This window comes from Myotis nattereri (assembly GCF_964212035.1).
Source record: "Myotis nattereri genome assembly, chromosome: 16".
In the NCBI taxonomy this organism is placed as follows: domain Eukaryota; kingdom Metazoa; phylum Chordata; class Mammalia; order Chiroptera; family Vespertilionidae; genus Myotis; species Myotis nattereri.
The window spans coordinates 51770914-51795197 of NC_138091.1; the positions used below are offsets into that span (position 1 = coordinate 51770914).

Sequence of the window (24284 nt, forward strand, 5' to 3'; positions counted from 1 at the left end):
ATACTGTAACGCAGCCAGGACCCAACTCGCCTTGGTCATCTGAGCGCTTTCCTTCGCTTCTGCTTGTGTCAGGCAGGGAAGATGTCAGGACTAACTTTTTATTTTATTTTTAAAATATATTTTTGTTGATTTCAGAGAGGAGGGAGGGAGGGAGGGAGGGAGGGAGGGAGAGAGAGAGAGAGAGAGAGAGAGAGAGGGAAACATCAGTGGTGAGAGAGAATCATTGATTGGCTGCCTCCTGCATGCTCCTTACTGGGGATCGAGCCCTCAACAAGGGCATGTGCCCTGACCCCAAGAATCGAACCCTGACCTCCTAGTTCATAGGTCAACGCTAAACCACTGAGCCACATGGGTCAGGCAGGACTAACTTTCTAGTTGGCTCTTCCACTAACCACCCTGGAAAGAGGCGGCTTTGAGAAGGACTGAGCACAGCCGGCTGTCCACAACAGGATCCGCTTTATTGGTATGAATCACAGTTATGAGGTCTTGTCCATCAGGAAGAAGCATCGTGTAGAAAACTCCATACAAAGACACCAAAACACACACACCCCAACCACCAGGGCACGTCCTCGCGACCCCTCAGACCTCTGGACGTGCCTTCCGTTTTGATCGTCGGGGCTTCGGAAGAACAGACATTGATTGGCCCCCGGGAAGGCTGGCCTCTGGGCATTCCTTCACCCTCGGAAGCAATCGGACATGTAAACGCAGAGGGCAGGGCAGGCGTGGACGACACGACACCTGGACGCCGGGCTCCGGGGCCGCCTGCCGTGTCCGCAGGGGCCCCCCAGGGTCCTGTGGGCTCCTGTGACCCATGAGGATGGCGGCCCTCGCTGCACCCGAGGCAGCCACGTCCTCACCCGTTGGAGAAGCTGTGCGTACGGAGGAACAGACTTGCTCCTAGACTAGTTCAAGTCATTGGTTAGGGTCATGTCAGAGTGATGACTAGCTGAACACTTCCTTTTAAAAGGGAAATGTAAAAAAAATCTCTCCTTTTCCCCCTGTCCTTCCTTTCTCGTTCTAAGCGCTCCGGCCGCACTCCAGCAAAGCTTGCCGAGCTCAGGAGTTCTGGGTCAGTGACCAAATGGCCAGCAGAGAAGGACTCATCGCAGAGGCCACAGGCCTTCCCTTCACTCAAATTAGCTTAAGTGGCCCTGTCCACACGTAAAGGGCTAGAGTTCTAGCGGTTGGCGGGTGTCCCAAATCTCTTAGAAAAACGGAGGCTATAAACTGATCAACATGAATGTCATGGGGCCTGGAAACCACGGCAACCACCATGCACCTGGGACACAGGTCTCCGACCAAAGCTACAGCCTCTGCTCTTCACGGGCTCCCTGTGTCCACAGCTGTCGCAATTCCCCGGCCGTTCTGCTCTGAGTCGCATGCTTAGGGCCTTCTCTCTGGGTAGCTGGCTCCCGCAGGTGACCTTGGGGACTGGCCTGGAGTCTGGTGAGAGCGGCTGGAGGTCCGAGAGCAGCGACTTCCCTGAGCTGCAGTCCCACTCAGAGGCCAACCGGAAGTCCGTGGTCCCCCTGACCCCTTGAAAGTCCAAAAATAACACCAGTGCCTCCCTCGGAAGAAAAGCGCAAATCGTCGTCATCTGATCAGGATCGATCGGGGCGGGGAGGTGAAAGGGAGAGAAAGCGGAAGGTTCTGCGGGAAGGAGGGGGCCTGGTCCCGCGCAGCCTCTCCTGGGGCCGGAGCAGGTCAGCGCTAGCCCAGGCCCACGTCCAGTGACATCATCACCACAAACCCCAGGATGGAGGTCCAGGACGCCAGCTTCCCGTTCCCACTAGGAGGGAGGAAAGGAGAAACGTGAGGCCTCGGTGCCCCCAGGACGCCATCCCCCTGGAGCACAGGCTGCAGGGTCCTGCTCCGGCAGAGAACGCCCCCACCTCCCCCCATTAGCGATGGGAACCACCCTGACAGCTGCCACTGCCCCGGGCTTGCACCAAGCCAGGCGATCGGAGCAACTCCTGTCCGCACAAGGACAGCCACGGGCCGTCATTCCCGTGTCACTGGCGGGGAAACCGAGGCACGGGGACGTTAAAGAACGTCTGGAATCCATGCTTGAGGAATGCGTGGTGGCAGGAAGCTCCTGGAGATCTTACGTAATCCGACCATAAACTAGCCTCAGAACCACTCCGTCATGAAAACCAAAATGAAACAAAAAGAGGAAGCCCCCTCGCGCCTGGTCCACAGCCAGACAGTGAGGCCATGGATGCATTGCTTCAGCTGACAAAGCCCACCTCCCTCCTCGTTCCAGGCCCGGGAACATCCAGGGAAGGTGGGAGGGAGGGAGGGAGGAAGGTGGGAGGGAGGGAGGGAGGGAGGGAGGAAAAGGGAAGAGGATGAGAGGGCGGGAAGGAGAGAGGGAGGGAGAATTCAAAAATAACAGTCTGTATCATTGGGGGGGGGGGGGATGTGCATGCCACTGCCTGATACTCATACTCCCTGGTCTCTCTCCACCCACCTGCCCGTCACTCCTCTTTCTTTCAGTGTCAGCATGGCTTCGAGGGGCTGAGGAGGATCTTCAAAGGGACAGGAAGGGGTGGGAATAAAGAAAGGAGGCTGGGTCCGTTCTGGGCAGGGGCAGGGACAGGGACAGGGGCAGGGGCAGGGACAGGGACAGGGGCAGGAGCAGGGACAGGGGCAGGGACAGGGACAGGGACAGGGGCAGGGACAGGGGCAGGGACAGGGGCAGGGACAGGGACAGGGGCAGGGACAGGAGCAGAGACAGGGGCAGGGACAGGGGCAGGAGCAGGGGCAGGGACAGGAGGGGCAGGAGCAGGGACAGGGACAAGAGCAGGAGCAGGGGCAGGGGCAGGGACAGGGACAGGGACAAGAGCAGGAGCAGGGACAAGAGCAGGAGCAGGGACAGGGGCAGGGGCAGGGACAGTAGGGGCAGGGACAGGAGGGGCAGGGACCGATGGGGGAGGGGGCAGCTCTCCCACCTGATCTGCGCCTCGGGGATGATGTCGTCCATGACCACGTAGACCATGGCGCCAGCAGCGAAGGCCAGAGCGTAAGGCAGGAGGGGCTCGGCCAGAACCACGGCAAAGGCCCCAAAGAGCCCGGCCAGGGGCTCCACCATGCCGCTCAGCTGCCCGTACCTGAGGGAGAACAGACACGCGCATGGGCACGGTGTGGCTATGCAGAGGTTCCGCCAGGTCCTCGGGTTTTACCAGAAGCGCCCGATTCGCTTCCAGGTCAGAGGGGTTGCCTGGCAGAAAGAAGCAGCACAGGGGACGGCCCCGAGCTCTGCCTTGGCCGTAGCGGCCGTGACCCCGGCCTGGGACGGGGCGCTCGGACGCACTTACCAGAAGGCCCTCCAGGTGGAGAAGCCAGCCCCGCGCAAGGGGAGGCTGACCGCCAGGCCCTCTGGGAAGTTCTGGATCCCGATTCCAATGGCCAAGTTCCTGAAAGACAAGAAGACCCATGAAGGGGGTGTCCGGAACCGCCCGGGCCCAGGGCATCCTCTGGTGTCAGTGACCCAGGTGAGAGCTGGGCAGCGGAGGAAGGAGGAAGGGGCCGGGCCAGAGGGGGGCACAGGCAAGGGAGGGGGTGCATGGATAGCCACCCCTCCATGCTGCCCGGGTGTTAGGACGGCCCCAGCTCCGCCACGTAACTGTACAGCTCTGCACACATCATCCAACTTTCCCAGCTCAGGTCCTCGTCTGTCACATGGAAGGAGCAACAGCATCTCCCATGATGGTCGCTGTGACCCAGCAGCCTGATGAAGGCCTCTGGGGTTCCCAGCACCCGGAGGTGCCAGCACGCTTTGGTCTCCTCTCCCCAAGGGCATGGGGGTGGATCGATCACATTTTATCGAGAAGCAACTTCAGAAGTGGGACAAGAGAGTCCGATGCAGAATCGGACAGTGGCCCCGATCGCCTGGGTCTGGGCTCGGCTTCTCCACGGACTCCCGGGCGGGTCCGGACCTGGCACGGTGCTTCCTCGGGCCCCGGTGGTGCTCCCCACAGTCCTCTCTGCTCCTGCCTCTGCAGGACACGGTGCTGCGCGAGTTGGTCAGCTGGTCGGAGCCAGGCCTTGAGAGCCGGCTTCCTGCGCAGCCCAGGCATCCGAGTGCAGAGGGAGGAAGCCCCAGAACGAGACGGACGGGAGCAAATGCAGCGTGCAACCCCGGGGGAGAGGCGCGCGCCTGGATGAAGAGCCCGCCTCCTGCGAGCCACAGCCAGGAAACTCTCAGAGAAAGCCAAGCATCGGCCTGAACACAGCGGGAAGGCGGTGCCTGAGCGACCCGGGCTGGACACGTCCGTGGGCAGCCCCTCCATGGAGCACCCGTCAGATCACCACAGATCTCCAGGGCGAGAGAAGAGGTGCCACTTGGCAGGCAATGCTGGGCACGTGGCCTGGAGGGTGGGGGGAAGATTAGAGAGAAAAGGAAGCTCCATCCACTGTCACTTGTCTTTCCGGCCCATTTGCTCACGTCTGTACCTCTGCTGCCAACAGGGAACCACCCACCAGCTCAGCAACAAGGGGGGACTCCCCCTTCCTCCTGCCTGCTCACCCGCCAGGCTCCCGGAACGGGGACGCACTGGCTGCCTGGATGGTCCCGTTAGGCCGGCTCTGGCCACGGTCCTGTTCTACCCCCCCAGCAAAGAGCACGGGGACCATTCTCAGAGTTTAACCTTTTTATATTTGGGCTTGCACCTCAGCCCATGCACACATTTCACAGGGGCTCAGAGCCCTAGACACACACACACACACACACACACACACACACACACACGGAGGCTCTGGGGTCAATGTTTTCCTAAGAGACTCTCTGACCTGGGGGCCACCCGCCAGGCGAGGAGACACTGAGGAAAGACTGGCCCTCGCAGAGCCTTGGCCTGATAAACATGGAGCTCGCACGCCGTTCAAACGAACTCTCATCCCATCTCCTGCTGACAGCCTCAGCTTCTCCTCAACACCCACCCATCAGAGTGATGGCGCCTGCAGAGTTAGTACTCGTTCTCTAAAAAAGAAAACGTCTGGTGTCCTGGGGACGGCAGGTCACGCCCTGAGGACACCTGACCGTGTGGCCCACGGCATGTCCCAGAAGGGCCCTGGCTATGGCGCCGTCTGCTGGCCTCTCCCCTGGGCTCCCTTGGATCCCGCCCCCCTTATCTCAGGCAGCTCTCTCTGTTTACTTCTTCTCTTTATTCTTAAATATATTGTTATTGATATCAGAGAAGAAGGGGTCGGGGAGAGAGAGAGAAACATCAATGATGAGAGAGAATCATTGATGGGCTGCCTCCTACAGGCTCCACATTGGGGATCAAGTCCACAACCCGGGCATGTGTCCTGACCAGGGATTGAACCGTGACTTCCTGGTTCATAGGTCAATGCTCAACCACTGAACCACGCAATCCGGGCTCTCTCCATTTATTTCTGAGGGAGGAGAGGCTCAGGCAGGCTCTGACTTCCCCCACGACCCATGAGCCACCTCACAGGAAACAACTGAGTATTTTAGGCTCTGAGGGCCACCAGATGTCTGTGGCTACTACTCAGCTCTGCCTTTGCAGTGGGAGAGCAGCCAGTATGTAAGTGAGCGAGTGGGGCTGTGTTCCAATAAAACTTTATTTACAAAACCAGGTGGTGGGCGGAGTAGGCCCGCAGGCTGTGGTTGCTGGTCTCTGCCCTCACATCTCAGCAGCTGCAGAAAGATCTGACCGGATGGGACCCACGACCCCATGAGGGTCTTCCCATGAGCAAGGTCCAGGGGTCCGACCAGATCTGGGGCCTCGTCGTCGTCGTGTGGAAAGAGCACTTGGTGGCTCGCTGTCCATGGCCGTCACCTGCCTTCACGTCCTCATGACTTACCACAGCCTGACCTTGGGGAGCCGCCAGCCCAATGTCACCAGCAAGTCAAGGTGGGGCTCCCCGGCCAAAGTCCTCGCCCTGATGGGGCGCTGGCTGCGCCGTCCACCCGGCGGGCTGGGGAAGCCTCGCCACATCCTGCCGGAGCCACCGTCCTGATAAGCAGCACAGAAACGCCATTCTTCTGTCCCGGGCACGCCTGGCTGCCCTGCCCTGCCCCAGCGCCGGCATGGGGCGCACAGCCCAGCCAGGGCCCGCCCTTGGGATGCTGCCAGGCCGCTCTGAGGGTGCTGTCTCACTGGGTGGTCATGGACTCTTTTCTGGGGGCTCCTGGCTCCACCACCCGCGACAGCGAGGGCTAGACCATGGCTTTTCCATCCTCTCCACCTTCATAGATATCCCTTAACATACACGCATACACACACACACACACACACACACACACACACACACACTCACCGGGGCCCCTTGCTCTGCTCCATGCTGTGCATCTGTTAGGGGTGACCCCCTGGAAAGGCTCAGTCCCCCCACACCCTCTGTGCCCCATCCCACTGGCATCAACTCCGGACCATGAATTAAACCCAAAGCTCCCAGCCCTGGCTACACACTCCAGTCACCAGGGACCGAAGAGGTCACCAAGGGGTGAGGATGCGGATGGTGCTGCCCCTGCCACGACTCAGGACCCCTTCCCTGCCACCCCAGGAAATAAACCTCAAAGTCCCCGAGTGCTGCTTGAGTTTTGTGATGGGAACTGGGGTGCCCAACTGCCCAGGTTTGCCCGGGACACTGGGCGTTCAGTGGTGAGCCCTGGAAAGTCCCGGGCCCACTGGATGACTTGGTCACCCCTGGGAGCACCCAGGAGCCCGGGACATGGCAGAGGCGACGCTGGGCCAGAATTCTAATTTGCCACAGAGGATGTTCGCACGATCCTGGAAGCTACACAGATGCTTGTAAAGAAGGTCCTACCGCCCTGACCAGTTTGGCTCAGTGGATGGAGAGTCGGCCTGTGGACTGAAGGGTCCCAGGTTCGATTCCGGTCAGGGGCATGTGCCTTGGTTGCGGGCACATCCCCAGTGGGGGGGGGGGGGGGTGCAGGAGGCAGCTGATTGATGTTTCTAACTCTCTATCCCTCTCCCTTCCTCTCTGTAAAAAATCAATAAAATATATATTAAAAAAAAAGAAGAAAAAATGAATGTCCTACCCACGTTATGTGTGGCGACAAGCTTGGCTCCCTCCTGCACCCCTACGTGTTTTCTGCCACTATCATCCCCATTTTACAGATGGGAAAGGTGATGCACAGGGAGGTTACGTGACTCGTCCCAAGGTCACCCAGCCACAAAGTGACCGTGGGCACTCTTAACCACGACTCTCTATGCTTCGGTTCCTCCGGACTTCACACAGAGCCATCACGCCGTCCTAAAGAGACGTTACCTGGGCTCCCATCCCCCTCGGACAGGCAGCACTGCCTTAGGCCCGCTCAGCTAGTGAGCGGAGGGCCTGGCCCCCTGGGGCACAGGAGAGCCGGAGGGGAGAATGGGAACCAGAGGCCCCAGGGCCAACGGGGCTGGGCATCTCCCCTACGCAGGGCCTCTCCACCTGGCACTCCTGGCATTCTGGCCCGGTCACTCTGTCCTGGGGCCTGCCCACTGCACGGCAGGACCATCAGCAGCATCCCCGGCTCCACCCGCTAGATGCCGGCAGCCTCCTTCCAGCGGACAGGGCCCACAAGGTCTCCTGGGGTCCAACCGTCCCTGGCTGAGAACCACCCGCCAGACTAAGCAACAGTGTAGGTGACTTTGCTTCCTGGGCAAACATCTGAACACCAGAAACTTCCCTCCGGGCAAGGAAAACATCACGCTCATGCATCTCCCTGAGAATTTCTAGGCTCCGGGGAGCTGGGCCGGCCAGGGAGCTTGGCTGTGGCAAGACCGAGTCCTGGGGGTCAAGGTCAACACAACAGCCTGCTCCCTCACTCTGAAGGCGGCAGCCTCAGAACACCAGGGCTGCGCACTCTGGGCACCTTGCACGTTCTGTCGGCGAACAGCGCCCCCTGGAGTTGTGCAACGAGACACTCCTGCTCGAACCCCAGCCGCGGAGTATTGCTCCGTGCAGAGTTAGTTCTGGGGTCGGAGGTGAGGAGTCCCGGGGGGAGGTGCTGGACAGCATCCTGGTTTCTCAGAGAACTGGTGAGTGGGCGCCCACGTGCACGCAGGCCTGCTCTCCGGGCTATGTTCTCGGGCTGGGGGATCTCGGAAGGAGACAGCGTGCTCCTGGCGGCCCCGCTCACCGCCTTCAGATCCTCCCTGCGGACGAGCGTGTGCGTTCTTGCGTGGCAGGCCCTGACATACTGTTTTGATTGTTATCGTCCTGCCATGAAAGGCCTGATTGTTGGGGCTGGGCGATGACATCACCGGCTTCCCACTTGGCGGCCTGGGGAGGCGTCTGATGAGCCGGCAGGTGGGAAGGGGCTGGATGTTCCCCGAAGGGCCGCCCGCCCTACCTGCTCAGTGGGGCTGGCCTGGCACGCAAGGGATCCTGCCGCAGCCCCGCAGGCTGGAAAGAGGAGATGACCCAGTGCTCCCTTCCGGTCTGCCACCCTCAGAGTGGGCGGGGCCCAGCCCAGGAAGGCACAGGGCAGGGTGGTGTCTGAGGGTGACTCAGGCCCTCGCTGCTGCCTCCCTTGCTGAAAGGTGGAGAGCTCCCAGGTACACCTGGGTCTCTGACTCCCTGTGGGGTGTCCTAGGGCCCTCTACCTACTCGATCCCCCTGCACAGCCCAGGTGTGAGGCTGCCTGTGTGACGTACAAGGGCCCTGGGGTTGTCTACCCAGGAGCAACATGCTTACTGCTGACGTAGCTGCGAGAAGACGCACTCTAGGAGGTCACAGAAGCTATTAGTGTAAACTAAGCAAATGCCCTCAGCCCAATGAATGGATAAACTGTGTTCCAGTCACACAACGGAACCCTGTGTCCGGCGATGAGAAGGAACGAGGCCCCCCAGAGACACAATTCTGAGTCAGACACAACAGAGTCAGTGTAGTGTGACTTCGTTCACCGAGTCCTGAGGAGGCAGAGCTAAGCCACGCCTCCCTGTCCACCGGCTGAGATGCGTGTCCATGGCCAATGGCAACAACTTGCTGGTTAATTCTCCTTCAGGTATTTGGCGTTTTGTAAAACAATACATTTTTATTGATTTTAAAGAGAAAGGAAGGGAGAGGGAGAGAGAGATAGAAACATAAATGGTGAGAATCACTGATCAGCTGCCTCCTGCACACAGCCCACTGGGGATCGACCCCGCAACCCAGCATGTGCCCTGACCGGGAATTGAACCGTGACCTTCTGGTTCATAGGTCAAAACTCAACCACTGAGCCACGCCAACTGGGCAAGGTATTTGGCATTTTAAATACAATGCCTTTGAGCAGACAAGGAATCTCTAAAGGTGGGAATTCAGGTCCTACCTGGGTCGGCTCACCCTTTTGGGGAAGAAATGACTTTTCCTTGTCTCTTAATAAAGGTGTCACTGCAGCTGAATGCTGAGCAGAGAAGGGCTCAGACTCTAAGTGTTTTACCTGATGAATTTTCAGACACCTGACCAATTTCACGAAACCCACACCCAGATCAAGAAACGGAACGTGACCGGCAGCCCCAGAGCCTCACCCCAACCTCCCGCTCCTCCCTGCCTTGCAGAGCCCACCCCCAGGGGTACACCACCCTCACTGCTCAGGCACAGAGTGGCCGGGCCTGCCCTGGACCTCAGATAACCAGCTGAGGCGGCCGTGTGAGACCCGCCAGCGGGTCACGGGAGGGTTTGGGTGAGGAGGGCTTTGCGTTCTCATCTCCTGCACACTTGGCCTGTGGGTGGTTTCCTTCGACCACAGGTTTGGAGTTCTGCGTAGGGCATGTCCTCAGGATCCCCAAGCTCGCTCCTCCTCCCCTGCCCGCCCCCCGACATCTCCTTTCACCCCAGTTCCTTCTTTGCTGAGCGCCGCAGTCCGTCCATCTGCAGAATCAACGTTTCAGGGGGAGGGGCTGCAACAAAAACATTTCGCTCTCCAGCAAAATACCACTGCCAACCACCAGAAAATGTTCCGGCACTTTGGCACTTTCTTCTAAAGAGCATTAAGTGCCTTCATAAACACTTCCTATTGCTCGCACGCAGGAGGCGTACGTTCCTTTTCCACTGGGTGGACGGAGCCACCAGGCCCAGAGGGTGGGGGGTGGGGGGGAGAACACAGCCCAGGCCCCTCCTCAGCTCTCCCTGCAAAACCACAGGAGGCGGGAGGACAGGTGGCCAGGGCAGCCTGGGAAGGAGGACTGCGAGCTGTGATCCTTGGTGGCTACTCTCTCTATCACGCCTCCCACAATCCAACGGGATCCTGTGGATCTAACCTCAAAGGGGTCCAGCCTGGCCGGCGTGGCTCAATGGTTGAGCACTGTTGACCTATGAACCAGGAGGTCACAGTTTGATTCCGGTCAGGGCACATGCCTGGGTTGTGGGCTCGATCCCCAGTGTGGGGTGATTCTCTCTCATCATTGATGTTTCTCTCTTTCTTCCTCTCCCTTCCTCTCTCTCAAATCAATAAAAACATTTTTTTTTTAATTGGTCCAGAATCCAGACGTTCCCTAGCTCCTCCCTCACCACGGGCAGGTGGGAGCCTCCTCATCTCCCGCCTGCTTCACCGTGACAGCCTCCTGCCCCGTCTCCTGGCTTCTTGCCTGCCCTGTCGTCTATTCTCAGCACAGCTGCCCTGTCCACTGTGCTGCTTCTGTGTTCATGACCTTCCCCTGGCCGGCAATGACCTCTGTGTCCTGCCCTCCAGCCTCCACGCTCTCCCATAAACACTGCTGTCACTCCCACCCGAGGGCTTTCCCCCGGAGCATTCCTTCTGGGATCTCTTGGCTTGCTTCTTCCCCACTTTCAAGACTAGGCTGGGTCATAGAAGACACGGCGACTTCCATCTGCCCTCCAACTTCCATCTGTCCCCCTGGACCATGTGTTCTGGGGGAGACCAGCTGCCATGTGGTAGGAGCTGTACAGAGGTGCCATGCAACAAGGAGCTGAGGCCTCCAGCCAATGGCCCTGTGAGGCACCACCTTGGGGGCGGGTCCTCCAGCCCCAGTCGGGCCTTCAGATGATGGCCTCCCCGGCTGACCTCCAGAGAGACCCTGAGCAGGGACCCTCCACAGGGCCGCTCGTGAGCTCCTATCCCACAAACAACGTGAGAGAATATTTACTGGTTGAGGCCACTGAACTTTGAGCTCTTTTGTTCCACAATAGGTGACTAAGATTGTCACTTTCTCAATGAAATCTACCCTTACTCACTTAGCTAAAATGGTCAACCATCACCACAGCCCCATCCCCCTTAACCCTAGCCTCATTTCCCCCTCTCCCTCCTCTCCCTCCACCTCCTCATTTACGTCCTCCTCCTCCTCCTCCTGATTTTTTAAAGCAATTCTTACGTGCCAACCTGCTATATGACGTGCCCATGTTTTATGTTTATTGCTCATTCTTTCCCCATCAGAACAAGCTAGGAATCTTTGTTTTTTCACCAATGTGGTTCCAGCGCCTGGAAGAGCGCCAGGTGCACACGGTGCTGAAACAGACGTGCGTGCGGATCGGGGCCAGGAATCCCAGCAAAGCTGGTATCTTCGCCGCTTCCAGCTGCGGGCCATCGATCAGCGGCGGCGGCGAGCAGTCACACCCCCCGGGGCTCAGTGTCCTCGGCTGCAGAATCAGGAGGTTAAAGAAACTCTTTGGGGTCCCCACACAACGAGCGCATTGTAGCCTCTGCAGGTTCCCAGGGCCAGAGACAGGCCCTGCCTTTGCCAAAGCTCACTTCCCCGGCCGTGCACATCTGGAACGCCAAAACACAAAACCGCCACATGGTGCACATCTGGACAGCATAAACCCACCGCTCCAAGAGGAAACTCCGAAACGGCTGCTCAGCGAAAAATGCAGGGCGGGCCACACGAGAACGGGTGAAAGGCCCCTTTCTTTTCCACCCGCAAAACAATCTTCTGGGCACGGTCAGAGAGACGCGCGCTCCCAACAGCCCTCGACTGCAGCCCCGGTCCCATCGCTCTCTGCCTGGCTCCCGGCCAATGCAAAACTAACTCACAGGATGCTTCCCCCACGCCCTTGTTGAGACAAAACTAAACCTTCCCTTATCCCCGGGGCATGTGGGCCCAGTTCAAAGCCGGGCACCACCTGCTCCTCCTCCTGCAGGGAGCTCTGGGCTCTGCTGAGAAACCACGGGCTGTTGGCTCGCGTGAGACCTCACGTGCTCCCTCCCTCTGTGCTGGGGAGAGAGCGGCCCGTCAGTCTGCAGTCTGCTGTCTGCACGCAGCCTGGGCTCCCGGGACAGAGAGGAATGATACTCCTTTACAAATGAAACACGTTTCAGGGGCTCTGAACGTCCCGCTATCTCTACAGCGGGCAAGGATAGGCCCTGCCAGGAGGGCGAGAGCGTGCAGGGGAATGGGGGGTTCTACGGGAAATGGGGGTGCTACCCACTTGCAACCTCTCGGCCAGTGATGCCACTGGCGTGATGGCTGAGACGCCCTGGAGCGCAGGGAGGCTGCGGGTGCAACGGGCGCCTTGGGGTCCATGTCCTGCGAACCGTGGGGCGCTTGCCAGGAGCACGGGAAGGTGGGTGGAGGCCCCGGGGCCTGCCTTCCTCTCACGCCTTAGACTTCTCCTCAGGGGGCAGGTGAAGAGGCAGGAGCCAGACACAGGAAGTCAGGACCTCAAGCCCAGCCCTGGCTCCTGGCCCTCGAACACCAGCCCCTCCCCACGACTCAGCACATTCTGTTTTCTACCCTGAAGCCTAGCAGCACAGGAGGCACACCGCCCCAGCTGCAGGTCCCTACCCTCCTCCCCCCCACCCCCCCACCCCCCACCCCCCGCCCCCCGCCCCTGCAGAGGGACCGGAAGGAGATGCTGGGAAGGAATCGAAGGAAGCCATCTTTTCCTCCAGTGCCTCTTCTCTTGGCCGATTTCATCCCGTGTCTTGCACTGTGACATCTCCTAGCCGTGAGTGTGACTATATCCTGAGTGCCGAGTCCCTGTGGCAGATCACCAAATCCGGGTGAGCTTGGAGACCCCAAGCAGTGACGGTTGGTACCGGATGGCCTGACCTAAGGGCAGCCGCTCCTAGAACCCATCGCATCCTCGGCTGAGGGTGCGAGGCAGCCGGGGTTCCTGAGCCCTGTGGGGTGGAAGTGGGGGCTCAGGGCTCAGTACACAAAACCCAGGGCCAGAGGCCACCCTCGGGCCACAGAGACCAGGGACAGAGGCGCATTGGGGACAAGGTCCAATGGCCGGTGGCCCGGCCCCATCACAGAGGACCTCCGAGGAGAAAGCTCAGCACCGGCCAGCTGCCCCTCCCCCCGGGCAGGAGATGGGTCCAGAGAAATGGAGGCCTGTGTCCAAGCAGTGTCGGAGGGAGGTGAGCCTGAGGAGCAGGCCTCTGCAGCTTGGGGTGGGGGTGGGGGGGAGCCACGGGCCCCAAACTGCCAGAGCAGCCCTGGCCACAAGAACCACACGAGTCCACCCTCTGCAGCAGCGGGAGGAGAGGTGGGCTCCCCAAAAGCCCGAATGAGGCTGTCTGGGCAGAGGTCTGGGGAATCGGAACTGGGCTGGGCTCCAGGGCCTTCCAAGAACAACCCCCTGCCCCCAACTCCCGGCTCAGGCGCCTTTCACACGCAGGTGGCAGGCGGCAGTAGCGAGGCATCCCAGTGGGGCCCTCCTCACACCCGTCAGGTCCTGGCCCTGCGGGGAATCTCTCTCCCGCGATGGGGGCCTGAGCGCTGGGCTCCAGAGAAGCCTGCGGACACCTGGGATTGGGACTGTCCCTCCCATTCCCTGAGGCCAGGGGTGCTCCACTGGGGGCGCCTTGGCCCAGGGGACACTGGCCATGTCTGCAGACGTTTCTGATTGTCACACAGGGGCAGGCTGTGGCTCCACTTCTTATCTCAGATCCGGAGGCGACTTCCACCCTAAAGGAAGCTGTTTATTCCAACGGAGCCTCAGCCATCTTCTCATCAGCCCTGTTATTCATGTAACCGCCTGACCTGGGAGTCCATCTCAACCTCAGGGTGAGAGTGGATAACCCAAGAGATCTTACTGGGAGGCACCCACTGTTTCTAAAACACAAACAAAATGGCAGCACAACACAACAAAACCAAGACGCCCACCTCCTCGCCCTCTGCAGGACCAGCACCTGCGAGGGGAACGCTGGCGCAGTCTCTACGCGAGCTTGTCCACGTTTCTGCTGCACCGACGGCGGGCGGTCCGGGAAGGGGTGGGCGCCCGACCCTCAGATGGAACGTCTACCACTGCCCAAGTCATCGGTGGCTCCTGCGTAGGACTCGGGCTGGCCCTCCATTCCCACTCGGTGCAAGCAACTGTTGGCAAGAGACCCAGCCTGGCGAGTCCTCGGTAGGTCCCGGCTGGCAGGAAGGACCGAGGAGGGCAGGTGCCTGGATAAAACAGACACTCCCATGGAAGGAAGGGGAAGATACCCAACATCATGATCGCTTCGCATCTGCAGCTCCAATGAGACAGTGTGAGGACAGAATTTCCCCAGCAGCCATCACGCCCTCCTACTGAGGGGTGGAGGTGGGCCGGGTGGAAATCCTATCGAGGTGAACGCGTTGCCAAGACCCCAAAGAGCAGCTGAGAGGGAGACAAGCTAGGAGAGGCCAAGCTCCCCCAGAGCGCCCAGGGAGTCTGCACCCCATCCCCAGCGTTTTCTCAGAGACGACGGAGCCCAGGGTTCCTCGTGGAGTTCTGGCAGCCTGGGGCGCTTGCCAGGCTAAAAGTGGGGGGTCCCCCTGCCCAACCCTTTCAACACTGCATATCTGACTGCTGCTGGGGCTCTTCGGGTCCCAAGGGGAGTGCCACCCGAGGGCTCAGCAGATTTCACAATCAGACCTTCGAGGGTAAATATTTGCAGTGACTCACAGGGAGGTTTCTCTGCTCTCGTTTTGGCCCCCGAGGACCCGCGCGGTTATTTCCTGGGCTCGTTAACAGCTCGAGATTATCCGCAGGCGACACCCAAAGGATTTGTCAGGATCCCCGGACAGCTCAGGAGGCAGAGCCTGGGTTCCATGACCCCCTCACCGCCCACCCCCCGCCCCCGGAAGTGGCTGCACTCATGGTGCTGGAGGTCACGGCACCACATCCTAGTAAAGGCAACGATGCGAGTGTCCGGCTTGTGGCCTGGAGGCCCTGCCCAGGCTCGTGGGACAGGCAGACGATTTATGAGCCAGTAACACATCGTAAAAGTGAGCGGCAAGTGCCAGGGAGCCAACAAGCCAGGACAGGAGCCCTTCCTCTCTGAGCAGAGAAGCGGACAGCCACCACCTGCACAGCCAGCCTGACAACGGCCAAGGGGACCCCCAGGACTTCCCTCGGGGCCCAACAGAGCCACGGCCACCCTGGGCTGCAGCCTCGGCCCCAGGGCCTGACTGTGTCAGCCTGTCTAGGGCACGGGCCTCAGCCCAGGCCACCTGGGATTCCGACGATACCTTAAGCTCGTGGCCACCTTTTATCCCATAAAGTCGGGGGTAAACACATAATATTTAAATCAGACGGGAGCCTGCCTGGCTCCACACCCCACCGTGGAAAGGAAAGGCGCGAGCTCAGAGGGAGACAGTGTGAAACCGTGAGCGGGGCAGGCACGGGCCGTGGGGATGAGGGTGAGGAGGGAAAAGGGGAGCCGGCAGTGCTGGTGACACTGGCAAAATGACCGCAGGTTGTTACTGTTCATTAACTTACTAAGCGCAGGAGGGGCGAGAGGAGGTCCAGTTGTTCGCATGGAAAATAGTTCGATATTAATAAATAACAGCATGAGAATAAGCTCTCTCCCGTGCTCCCGGCTGGAAACCTCCTTCTGCCCCACCCTGTCTATTTTCATTTACATAAATATTTAAAATAGTTTAATAATACCTTATAAAGAATATCTTAATAATGCCTTTTAAAATATTTTAATGCCTTTTAAAATAATATTTATGCCTATTAAAATACATTTTAATACCGTTTTAAATATTTTAATGGTACCTTTTAAAATAATATTTTAATAATGTCTTTTCCTACGCAAGTATATGCTCAGGCTGAGCTAAATACTCTCTATACTCTGTTGCTGAACCTCCAAAGTTTTTGCCAAGGGGCACGATTATTCCAATTTTACATGAGCAGAAACGGAGGCTCTGGGAGGCTGGGGACGCCCCAAGGCCACATGTGTCCTAGAAGCCACGGACCTGAGTGTGTCCTGCTTTCACCCGGGGGCAGCAGAGGCCGTGTGTGTGTGTGTGTGTGTGTGTGTGTGTGTGTGTGTGTAAGGACTCGGGGCAGCAGAGGCCGTGTGTGTGTGTGTGTGTGTGTGTGTGTGTGTGTGTGTAAGGACTCGGGGCAGCAGAGGCCGTGTGTGTGTGTGTGTGTGTGTGTGTGTAAGGACTCGGGGCAGCAGAGGCCGTGTGTGTGTGTGTGTGTGTGTGTGTGTAAGGACTCGGGGCAGCAGAGGGCCTTGGGTAAGGATTGCCTGGCTCCAGCTGACCGGCCCGGGCTGGTTACACATCGGGAAGAGCCAGCAGCTGGAGGCCTGGCTGTCGATCACCCCTGACTCACGGGAACTTCAGGGAAGACCGTGCCCTGACTCCGCGGGCCTCCACCGGGCCTGCTGGGGCCCGTCCACCCTCCGAACGAGGAAGTGGCCTCGGCAGGCAGGGCCCGCAGAACAAGAAGGGCCGTCAGACGCCTGAACGAAGGGCCCGGGGAAGTACAAAGTGCCGTCACTGTAGGAGGGGGGGCCAGTGCCGGGCTCTGAAAGGGCCCAGTGGCCAAGCATCACTGCAGGAAAGAAAGAGGGTAAGACTTGCTGGGCAAACGATGCCACTCTGCTAACTGGACACCCACCGCCGTGACCTCGTGCTGGACAGCCACCTCCACACAGGCCAGGCCGATCAGTGGCTGCCAGGCCACACGCCCGCGTGCAGGGCTGGTGCCCTCCACCGGGACAAATGCCCCCTCTGAGCGCTGCTCCCAGACAGGGGGTGGTGGTGGGGGTGCATCAGCTACCCTGGGGCATCCCCTAGTGCAGTGATGGCGAACCTTTTGAGCTCGGTGTGCCAGCATTTTGAAAAACCCTAACTTAACTCTGGTGCCGTGTCACATATAGAAATTTTTTGATATTTGCAACCATAGTAAAACAAAGACTTATATTTTTGACATTTATTTTATCTATTTAAATGCCATTTAACAAAGAAAAATCAACCAAAGAAATGAGTTAGCGTGTCACCTCTGACACGCGTGTCATAGGTTCGCCATCACTGCCCTAGTGGCTCCTGGGATTAAGGGGTGCAGCTGGTATGGGAGGAGCTCACTAGGGCAGGGGCAGCTCACAGAGGCCTCCAGTAGCTGAATCCCTTCCCTGGGGCCAGGGATGGTGTCAGGCAGACCAAGGGCAGCAGGTCCCCAGAGGGCGGGATCTGTACCAACCGGCACGTGCGAATCCCTAGACCCAGGCTGCTGCCCCGATGCAGGGGCTGCTCCGCTGGGCAGATCCCTGGGTGCCCAGAAATGATGCTGCAGCTCTTCCATCTCTGACCTGGCTACAAGGTGAGAAGTTCAAGTTCATCTGTGACATCTGGCCAGTCGCCTCATGTTCTGTCTGCCCCAGGGCTGCTCTCCTGTGCCAGGGCATCTCCCAGAGCTGGCAGCGAGCGGGGCCAGCGGGGCCCAGCGCTCGCCGCCTGTGCCATGGCGCTCTCCGCACCTCCTGAGTCGGACTCTTGCATGCGTGCGGTGCCCTCTGCTCGGGGACAGCCTTGTAGGTGACCAGCCTGGGACTTGGTGACACCTGCACAGAAGTGCCACATGGGGCGGTGGAAGGGAACAGAGAAGCAGAGTCGGCAAGGGAGGCCCGCCAGCCCCATAGGCTCCACTCGCCTCCTCTCTTCCTGGGGGTCAAATGCTACAGGGGGTCACAGCAGAGTCCTGAGGCAGCCAAGGCCAAGGTGGCCAGGCCCAGGGTGGGGCTCGGAGGGGGGCACAGACACACAGCCCCAGAGAGCAGCAGTCACACGGCAATCTCCAGAGCAGATAAACCAGGCCAGATTCCCTGGAGATGTAAGTCTGCGTGCCCTGAGAGTGGAGCTGGGGCCCTTCGGGGATTATTCACCGAGAACTCGGACCGACTGTCCTTGGCTCACACTGGAGTCATGTCCGTGCGCAGAGGCCTTCTGTTCCCGAATGTGAGCTCTAAAACTGCCCGCATGTGAGTTCCTGGGCCGGGTGGCTCCCTTCCAGCTGGGACACTGTTCGAGTTCGGCCAGCAGAGCTTCCGGCCTCGGGGGACCCGGAGACAGGGGACCCGGGAGCTGAGGCCTGGCCAGGGGGACTGCAACTGGTCTGGTGCTGAGGGCAGTTTTGTAAAACTACTCAAACCCCAGGGCCGTGAGATGGGGGTCGGTGAGAAGAGAGAGGACAATATGGGTTTACACAATGCCTGTAAGAGGTGCTGCACGCTGGTTAGCTGGGGGGCCGGAGGGAGGCGGAGAAGCAGAGACAGTGGCATGGAAAGGTCGTGGCCACGTGGAAAGGTCATGGCCACCTGGAAAGGTCGTGGCCACATTTCTGAGCATCTTGCCGACTCCCTCATCGTTGCCTGCACTGAGCTCTGCTCTCTCAGACGAGACCAGTTTGCCCAGAAGTGCTGGCGTGACACACACTGGGGCCACCCAGCTCTAGAAGAATATCCAATCCCGTCAGCATTCCGAGGCTTTTATCGGATGCCAAATATCTTCCTATAAAGCGAACATCTGGATCCAGGTTAAGTCAGCAAGAGTCCCCAGATGAAAAGGGAAGAAGCAAAAAGGGAACCAGGAATGTCAGAACTCAAAGGTGTCCCCCATCAAGGCCACCTCTCCCCCACTGTGCCCCCCACCCCCCACTGGCCTCGCTGCCCAAGAGGATGTGGGAGCGCTTGGCTCTTCCCCGGCCCCGCTTCTCCAAAGCTGCTCATGGCCTGGGACCTCCCCGCTCCCCTTCCACCCTCCCCTCCCCCTCCTCCCTCTAATCAAAACCAACGTGAAGCCTGGCAGAGCTGCCCACAGAGAGCTCTTTACCCAGTCAGCTGCCTCGATGCCAGGGGGGCGCTGGCCTGGAGAGAGCTCGCAAGCCTCGTAAACGTTATTAAAGTCTTTTATGTCAAAATTAGATCAATAAACCGTCCGTTCCTTGGGTGGTCCCAGCGCAGCAAGCATCCTGCTTTCCAGAGGGGGCAGACGCCTCGTTATCTCGGGAAAACCACACTCTCAGCAGCAGAGTCCACGGCCCTTGTCCCCGGACCCTGAGCAAAGGGGCCCTGGTCTTCCCTGCCCCAGGCCGGAAGCTGCCCCCGCAGTCCCAGTCGTCTCCCCAGAGCCCAGAGCTGGGCACGTGGTCCCCCTGCTCAAGAACATGCCATGGCTCCCCCGCTCTGCAGCAGGAATGGGCAAGCTGGCCGTGGCAGGACCCACCCTGTCCTGCTTGGGCAGATAGAGAGTTACTGCAGCCCATCTCCCCCCACACCCCCCCCATACACCCCCCCCCCCCCCCCGGCGACTCATGGGTTGTATAAGGCTGCCTCAGAGCTGCAAGGGCGGAGCTGAGGAGTTGCTACAAAGCCTGAACATTCACGGTCTGGCTCTTTGGAGAGAAAGGTGAGGCTCACTGAGCCCTCATTTGGAAAAGGGGTCTCTGCAGATGTAACTGGGGGTCTGGACAGGACACCCTCCCCTATGATCCGGGAGGGCTCCTCAGCCAATGACGAGAGTCCTTACACGGGACAGACAGAGGAGACAGGCAGAGCAGGAGGCTCGGGGGACGATGGAGGCAGACGGGCCTTATGCTGCTGATGCCCAGGATGGCTCGGAGCTACCGGGGCTGGAAGAGGCGGAAGGACGCTCCGCAGGAGCCTCTGGAGGGAGGGAGGGGGCCCTGCCCACCCCTCGACGTTGCACGGCCGGCCCCCAGAACTGGGAGAGAATCTTTCCTGTGGTTTTAGGCCACCCAGTTTGGGGTAATTTGTAAAAGCAGCCACAAGACACGAAAACAGACGGGGGTGGGCATCTGTAACACCTGGGCACCGGGCGTGGCGAGACAGACCCCGGTGTGGGGCGGAGAGTCTGCGAGGAGAGACACGTACTAATTACGCCAAGAGAAAAGCATATGTATTTAGGAAACCGGTTGGCTGGTGGGACTGAGAGTCCGTGGGGGTGGGGAGGAGGGGAAGGAGGCAGGGCCTCTCGGAGGAGCTGGCATTTCCACTGGGGGCTCAGGTCTGCACCTGGCCCTCACCTGGGTCTGACCTTGGCCTCTGCTTCTTCCTTCCATCTGCCCCCATCCTACGTCCCACTCACCGACGAGCTTTCTAAAGCACAAAACAGCCGCCGTTGCCAAGGTGCCTGCCAGGTGAGCCGCAGGATGTGAGCTGGCTCATGTTAATTCCCATTCTATGCTCGGAGGCCCGGGCTGGGGGGTCAGTGACACTTGCAAGGTTACACCAAGGTCAGGCTCCTCTTTCTGCTTAGCTTCTGGGAAACTCCTAGCTGTCCTTTTTTAATTTTTTTTTATTAGTTAAGGTATTACAAATGTGTCCTCATCCCCCCCATTAACCCCCAAACTCGCCCCCCCCGCCCCGCCCACTCATGATCCCATCCCCCTGTTGTCCGTGTCCATTGGTCTGGCTTATATACATCTATACAAGTCCTTCGGTTGATCTCCTCCCCTTACCCCCGCCCTCCCCTACTTTCCTTCTGGGGGTTGAGAGCCTGATCGCTGTTTCTCAGTCTTTGGACCTGTCCCTTTTCATCAGTCTATGTTGTTCTCTATAATCCATTTGGCTGCCTCCTGCACGCCCCCTACTGGAGACCAAGCCCTCAACCTGGGCATGTGCCCTGACCAGGAATCAGACTGTGACCTCCTGGTTCGTAGGTCGATGCTCAACCACTGAGCCACGCCGGCCGGGCCTTGTCGTCTGTCTTGTTCAAAAGCCTCCAGCGGGTGCCCCCCAGGGCCTCCCATAAAAACCCCACCTCTTAGAGGAGCGCGCAGTACCCCTAACTCTCTGATTTCCGCCTAAACTTTCTTCTAATCGACTGCCACCGCCAATCAGGGACCGTCCAACTTACCCACACAGACCTGCTCACCTCTTTTCGGCGCTATAAACCACACTGTACATAGATGAGAAGATATTATCATCACTGCCTTCTCTCTGTGAGGCCTGCTCTGCTTACATACATCGTCAACGTAGAACTACGACAGCCTCAGAGACACGTTCTGGCCACCCATTCTGTGCACGGGACTTAGGACTGGCCCAAGGCTGGCGATGCCCACCTGCGCCCAGGGCGCCCACTATACTTGCCCACAGCCTTCTTGTTCCTTCCTGCTGATAGCCATCACATCAGCTCTCACGCGGCCTGCTGTGGTTTCGCCAAGGCCTTTGGTCGATGTCACTTTACGGCTAAAACGTCGCTGACCACCCCTGGATGGAGGGGCCTCACTTCCATCTGCCCTCAGAGGGGAGCTGGGGAGAGGCCCCCAAATCCAAGTGTCCGGAACAATGAGCTCGTTATCCCACAGGGCAAACCCCTCTCGGATCACCTCGGCTAAGCTCTCCCTGGAAGGAACATGGAGACCCGGCCGGGGACGTGTGTCCCGGTGGGGACCGTGCCCGAGAGCAGAACCCACCTTCCCACGACCCCAGGGGCTCAGCAAACCCCTTCTGTCTAGCTTGACCTCTGCGTGGCCCTCGGGATGGAAGGGGAAGACGCGGGCGCAGGCTGCCAAGGCCCCCGGCCGCAACCCCGGGGCCCACAGTTTATTAGCAGACGGGAGCCACACAAGCACCCTTATCACAGTCGCAGCTTTGTCCAGAGACAATGTTGCCTTTCAGATTGTGTTCCGCCTGGGACGGTGGATTTATAAACTGAACTGGTGACCGGGAACAGAAGCCCGGCTGCAAAGACTAAACGCCTTGTTCTCCGTGGGCCTGGGCGAGCGGTGTCCTGATAAGATAAACACAGATAATGAGCCGCGGGAGGGGCCTGCTGGTGTGTATATAAACGTGTATATATATATCCACGTCTCCACGTCTGCGTGCCGGGCACACAGGCTGGGGTGGGGGCTGCTCTTCAGATCTGAAGGACAAGCCAGATTGGAAGGAGAAGCCCGACCCATGTGGCTCAGTGGTTGAGCGTCAACCTATGAACCAGGAGGTCACGGTTCGATTCCCAGTCCGGGCACATGTCCAGGTTGCGGGCTCGATCCCCAGTGCAAGAGGCAGTTGATCGATGATTCTCTCTCATCATTGATGTTTCTGTCTCGCTCTCCCTCTCCCTTCCTCACTGAAATCAATAAAAACATTTTCTTTTTTCTTTTTTTTCCAAAAAAGAAAAACACATTTTTCTGGATAGCTTTCCAGAAAGGAAGCTGGATATCATCGTAGGATGTTCCTTTTGTCTCTCTGAACAGCTCAGAAATATACTGGCGTGGTCCCCTCTAAAAGGCAGCCCTGGACCTGTCCCCCCCACCCCGTGTGTCCGTGTCGGGTAAGCAGGGCTCCTATTGTGGAAGCCGGCAATGACGTGTCTATGGGGTTTGTGATAACTGTCTCTTGTTTGTGTGTATGTTTACAAGTATCTATAATAATAAAAGCATAATATGCTAATTAGACCGGATGTCTTCCAGACAAAGCCAGGGCTGCGAGGGAAGCCTGGGTCCTGGGTGCCAGAGTGAAGCTGGTGCTGGCAGCCGGGGGAAGGAAGGCCTACTCTTGCACGAATTTCGTGCATTGGGCCTCTAGTCCACAATAAAAGCAAAAAAGGAAGGAAGGAAGGAAGGAAGGAAGGAAGGAAGGAAGGAAGGAAGGAAGGAAAGGAGAGAAAGAGAGAGGGAGGGAGGGAGGGAGGGAGGGAGGGAGGGAGGGAGGGGAAAGGAAGAAGGGAAACACATTTGGCTGGATAATTACTGAAGCTGGTGATGGGCAAACACCTTTCATTGCTGTAGCGTTCTCCTTCCTGTATTTCTGTGCACAATGTTCCATGGTAAAAGGGAAAAAAAAAGACTGGCTAAGAGGCAATGGCTTCAAACCCCCCTCTCCTCTCCTCTCATCCATCCATCCATCCAGCAAATGCTATTTGTGCCACATACTGTCCTAGGTGCTGGGAGCAGTGTGGGTGGGACAGACGGGGTCCCTGGCCCCCCGCGCTGACATTATCCCCATAGTTTAAATAGTCCGTCAACACGAACCCCGGGCTGGGCTGCCTCAACCAGGAAGGGCACCTGTGGGGTTAGGACGGGGGGGGGGGGGGGGGGAGTGCAGTTCTGGGCTGGCCTCTGTGACTATCCAGTCTGTTCCTCCCGGGAATCCTGGAGCAGGAGTGGGGAGAGGAGCCCCAGAAGTCCGCGCGGTGTGAGCCGCGGTGCGAGCCGGGACCTGGTGGTCCATGTCTGTCACTAACACAGCCACCCCCCTAGACTGGAAGGTATTTCCAGAGAAGGCCCAGCCCACCCCTCGCCTCGGGGCTGCTGTAAACACTCCGGACACACAGCTGGCTTTACAGGTCTCTGGGTCGGAGGACCTAGAGCGAGGCTGGCATTCGAGCGAGGCCCGTGCTGAGGACACAGTCAGCGAGGGGCCGGGGACAAAGCCCCCCGTGCTGCTCTCCGCTGTGTTAACTGCACCCGCGTGACTCGTCCTGATGGGCGGGGGGCAGGCTGAGGAAACCCGGGACCCAGCGTTCAGGCTGATACTTGTGTTCCGCCTCAGAGGGCCGCTGTCAGAATCTGGGTCTGGGTGGGGCCCACACCTACAAACCAGCCCACGGGAGACCCCCGAGGGGTCGGCCTGCTCGGACCACACCTCCAACACCCTGCCCACGGCCAGGGAGAAAGGAGCGGCGGGGTTTCTGCGGGAACAGAAGGCCCTGGGCGAGGAAGGTCAGGATCGAGTTTCTCGGGTCGAGCTGCTGCCTCCCCCGTGAGGAGCCGGGGTTCTTGCCGGGACTCGGGTGAGGTCTGGGTGGGCCTCCTTGTTAGATGCCACGCTCGTCCCCTGCATCCTGAGCGTGTTCTGGCGAGAGTGGTGGGCACAGAGAAGTGGGTTTCAGTTTCCCTGGTGGTTTTCCATCGGTGTTGGGTGGGGGTGGGGGTGGGGGGAAGAGGTGATTTTAAGTCTCTGAATCATAGTCACTTCCCCCGGCCTCTGCGGAGTGAGAGTACGTCTGACCGTGTATATACAGAACAGCAGACGCGGAGGTGCGGTGAGTGGTTTCTGAGCTTCTCCCAGATACAACACCCCGACAGCGGAGGCTGGGACCGCCAGGGAGGAGACTCGGGGGTCGGGGTGGCACGTCCCTGTCCTCGGCTTCTCAGAGCACAGCAGATGAGCCCTAGAGGTCATCCGAAGTGAGCCACGA

General features: G+C 59.0%; 1 protein-coding gene across 3 annotated transcripts in view; it reads right to left on the minus strand.

Moving 5' to 3' along the window:
• Positions 1 to 439: 439 nt before the first annotated feature.
• The window catches only part of SLC39A11 (solute carrier family 39 member 11), a 170484-nt gene continuing 146639 nt past the window's right edge, over positions 440 to 24284 (minus strand). For all 3 annotated transcript variants that reach the window (XM_081108745.1, XM_081108746.1, XM_081108744.1), the window contains 3 exons: positions 3318 to 3416; positions 2952 to 3110; positions 440 to 1789 (listed from right to left, as the gene is read on the minus strand). In XM_081108745.1, coding sequence (XP_080964871.1) covers positions 1711 to 1789; positions 2952 to 3110; positions 3318 to 3416 — 337 coding nt within the window. In that variant the 3' untranslated portion in view covers positions 440 to 1710. The remainder of the gene's footprint in view (positions 1790 to 2951; positions 3111 to 3317; positions 3417 to 24284) is intronic.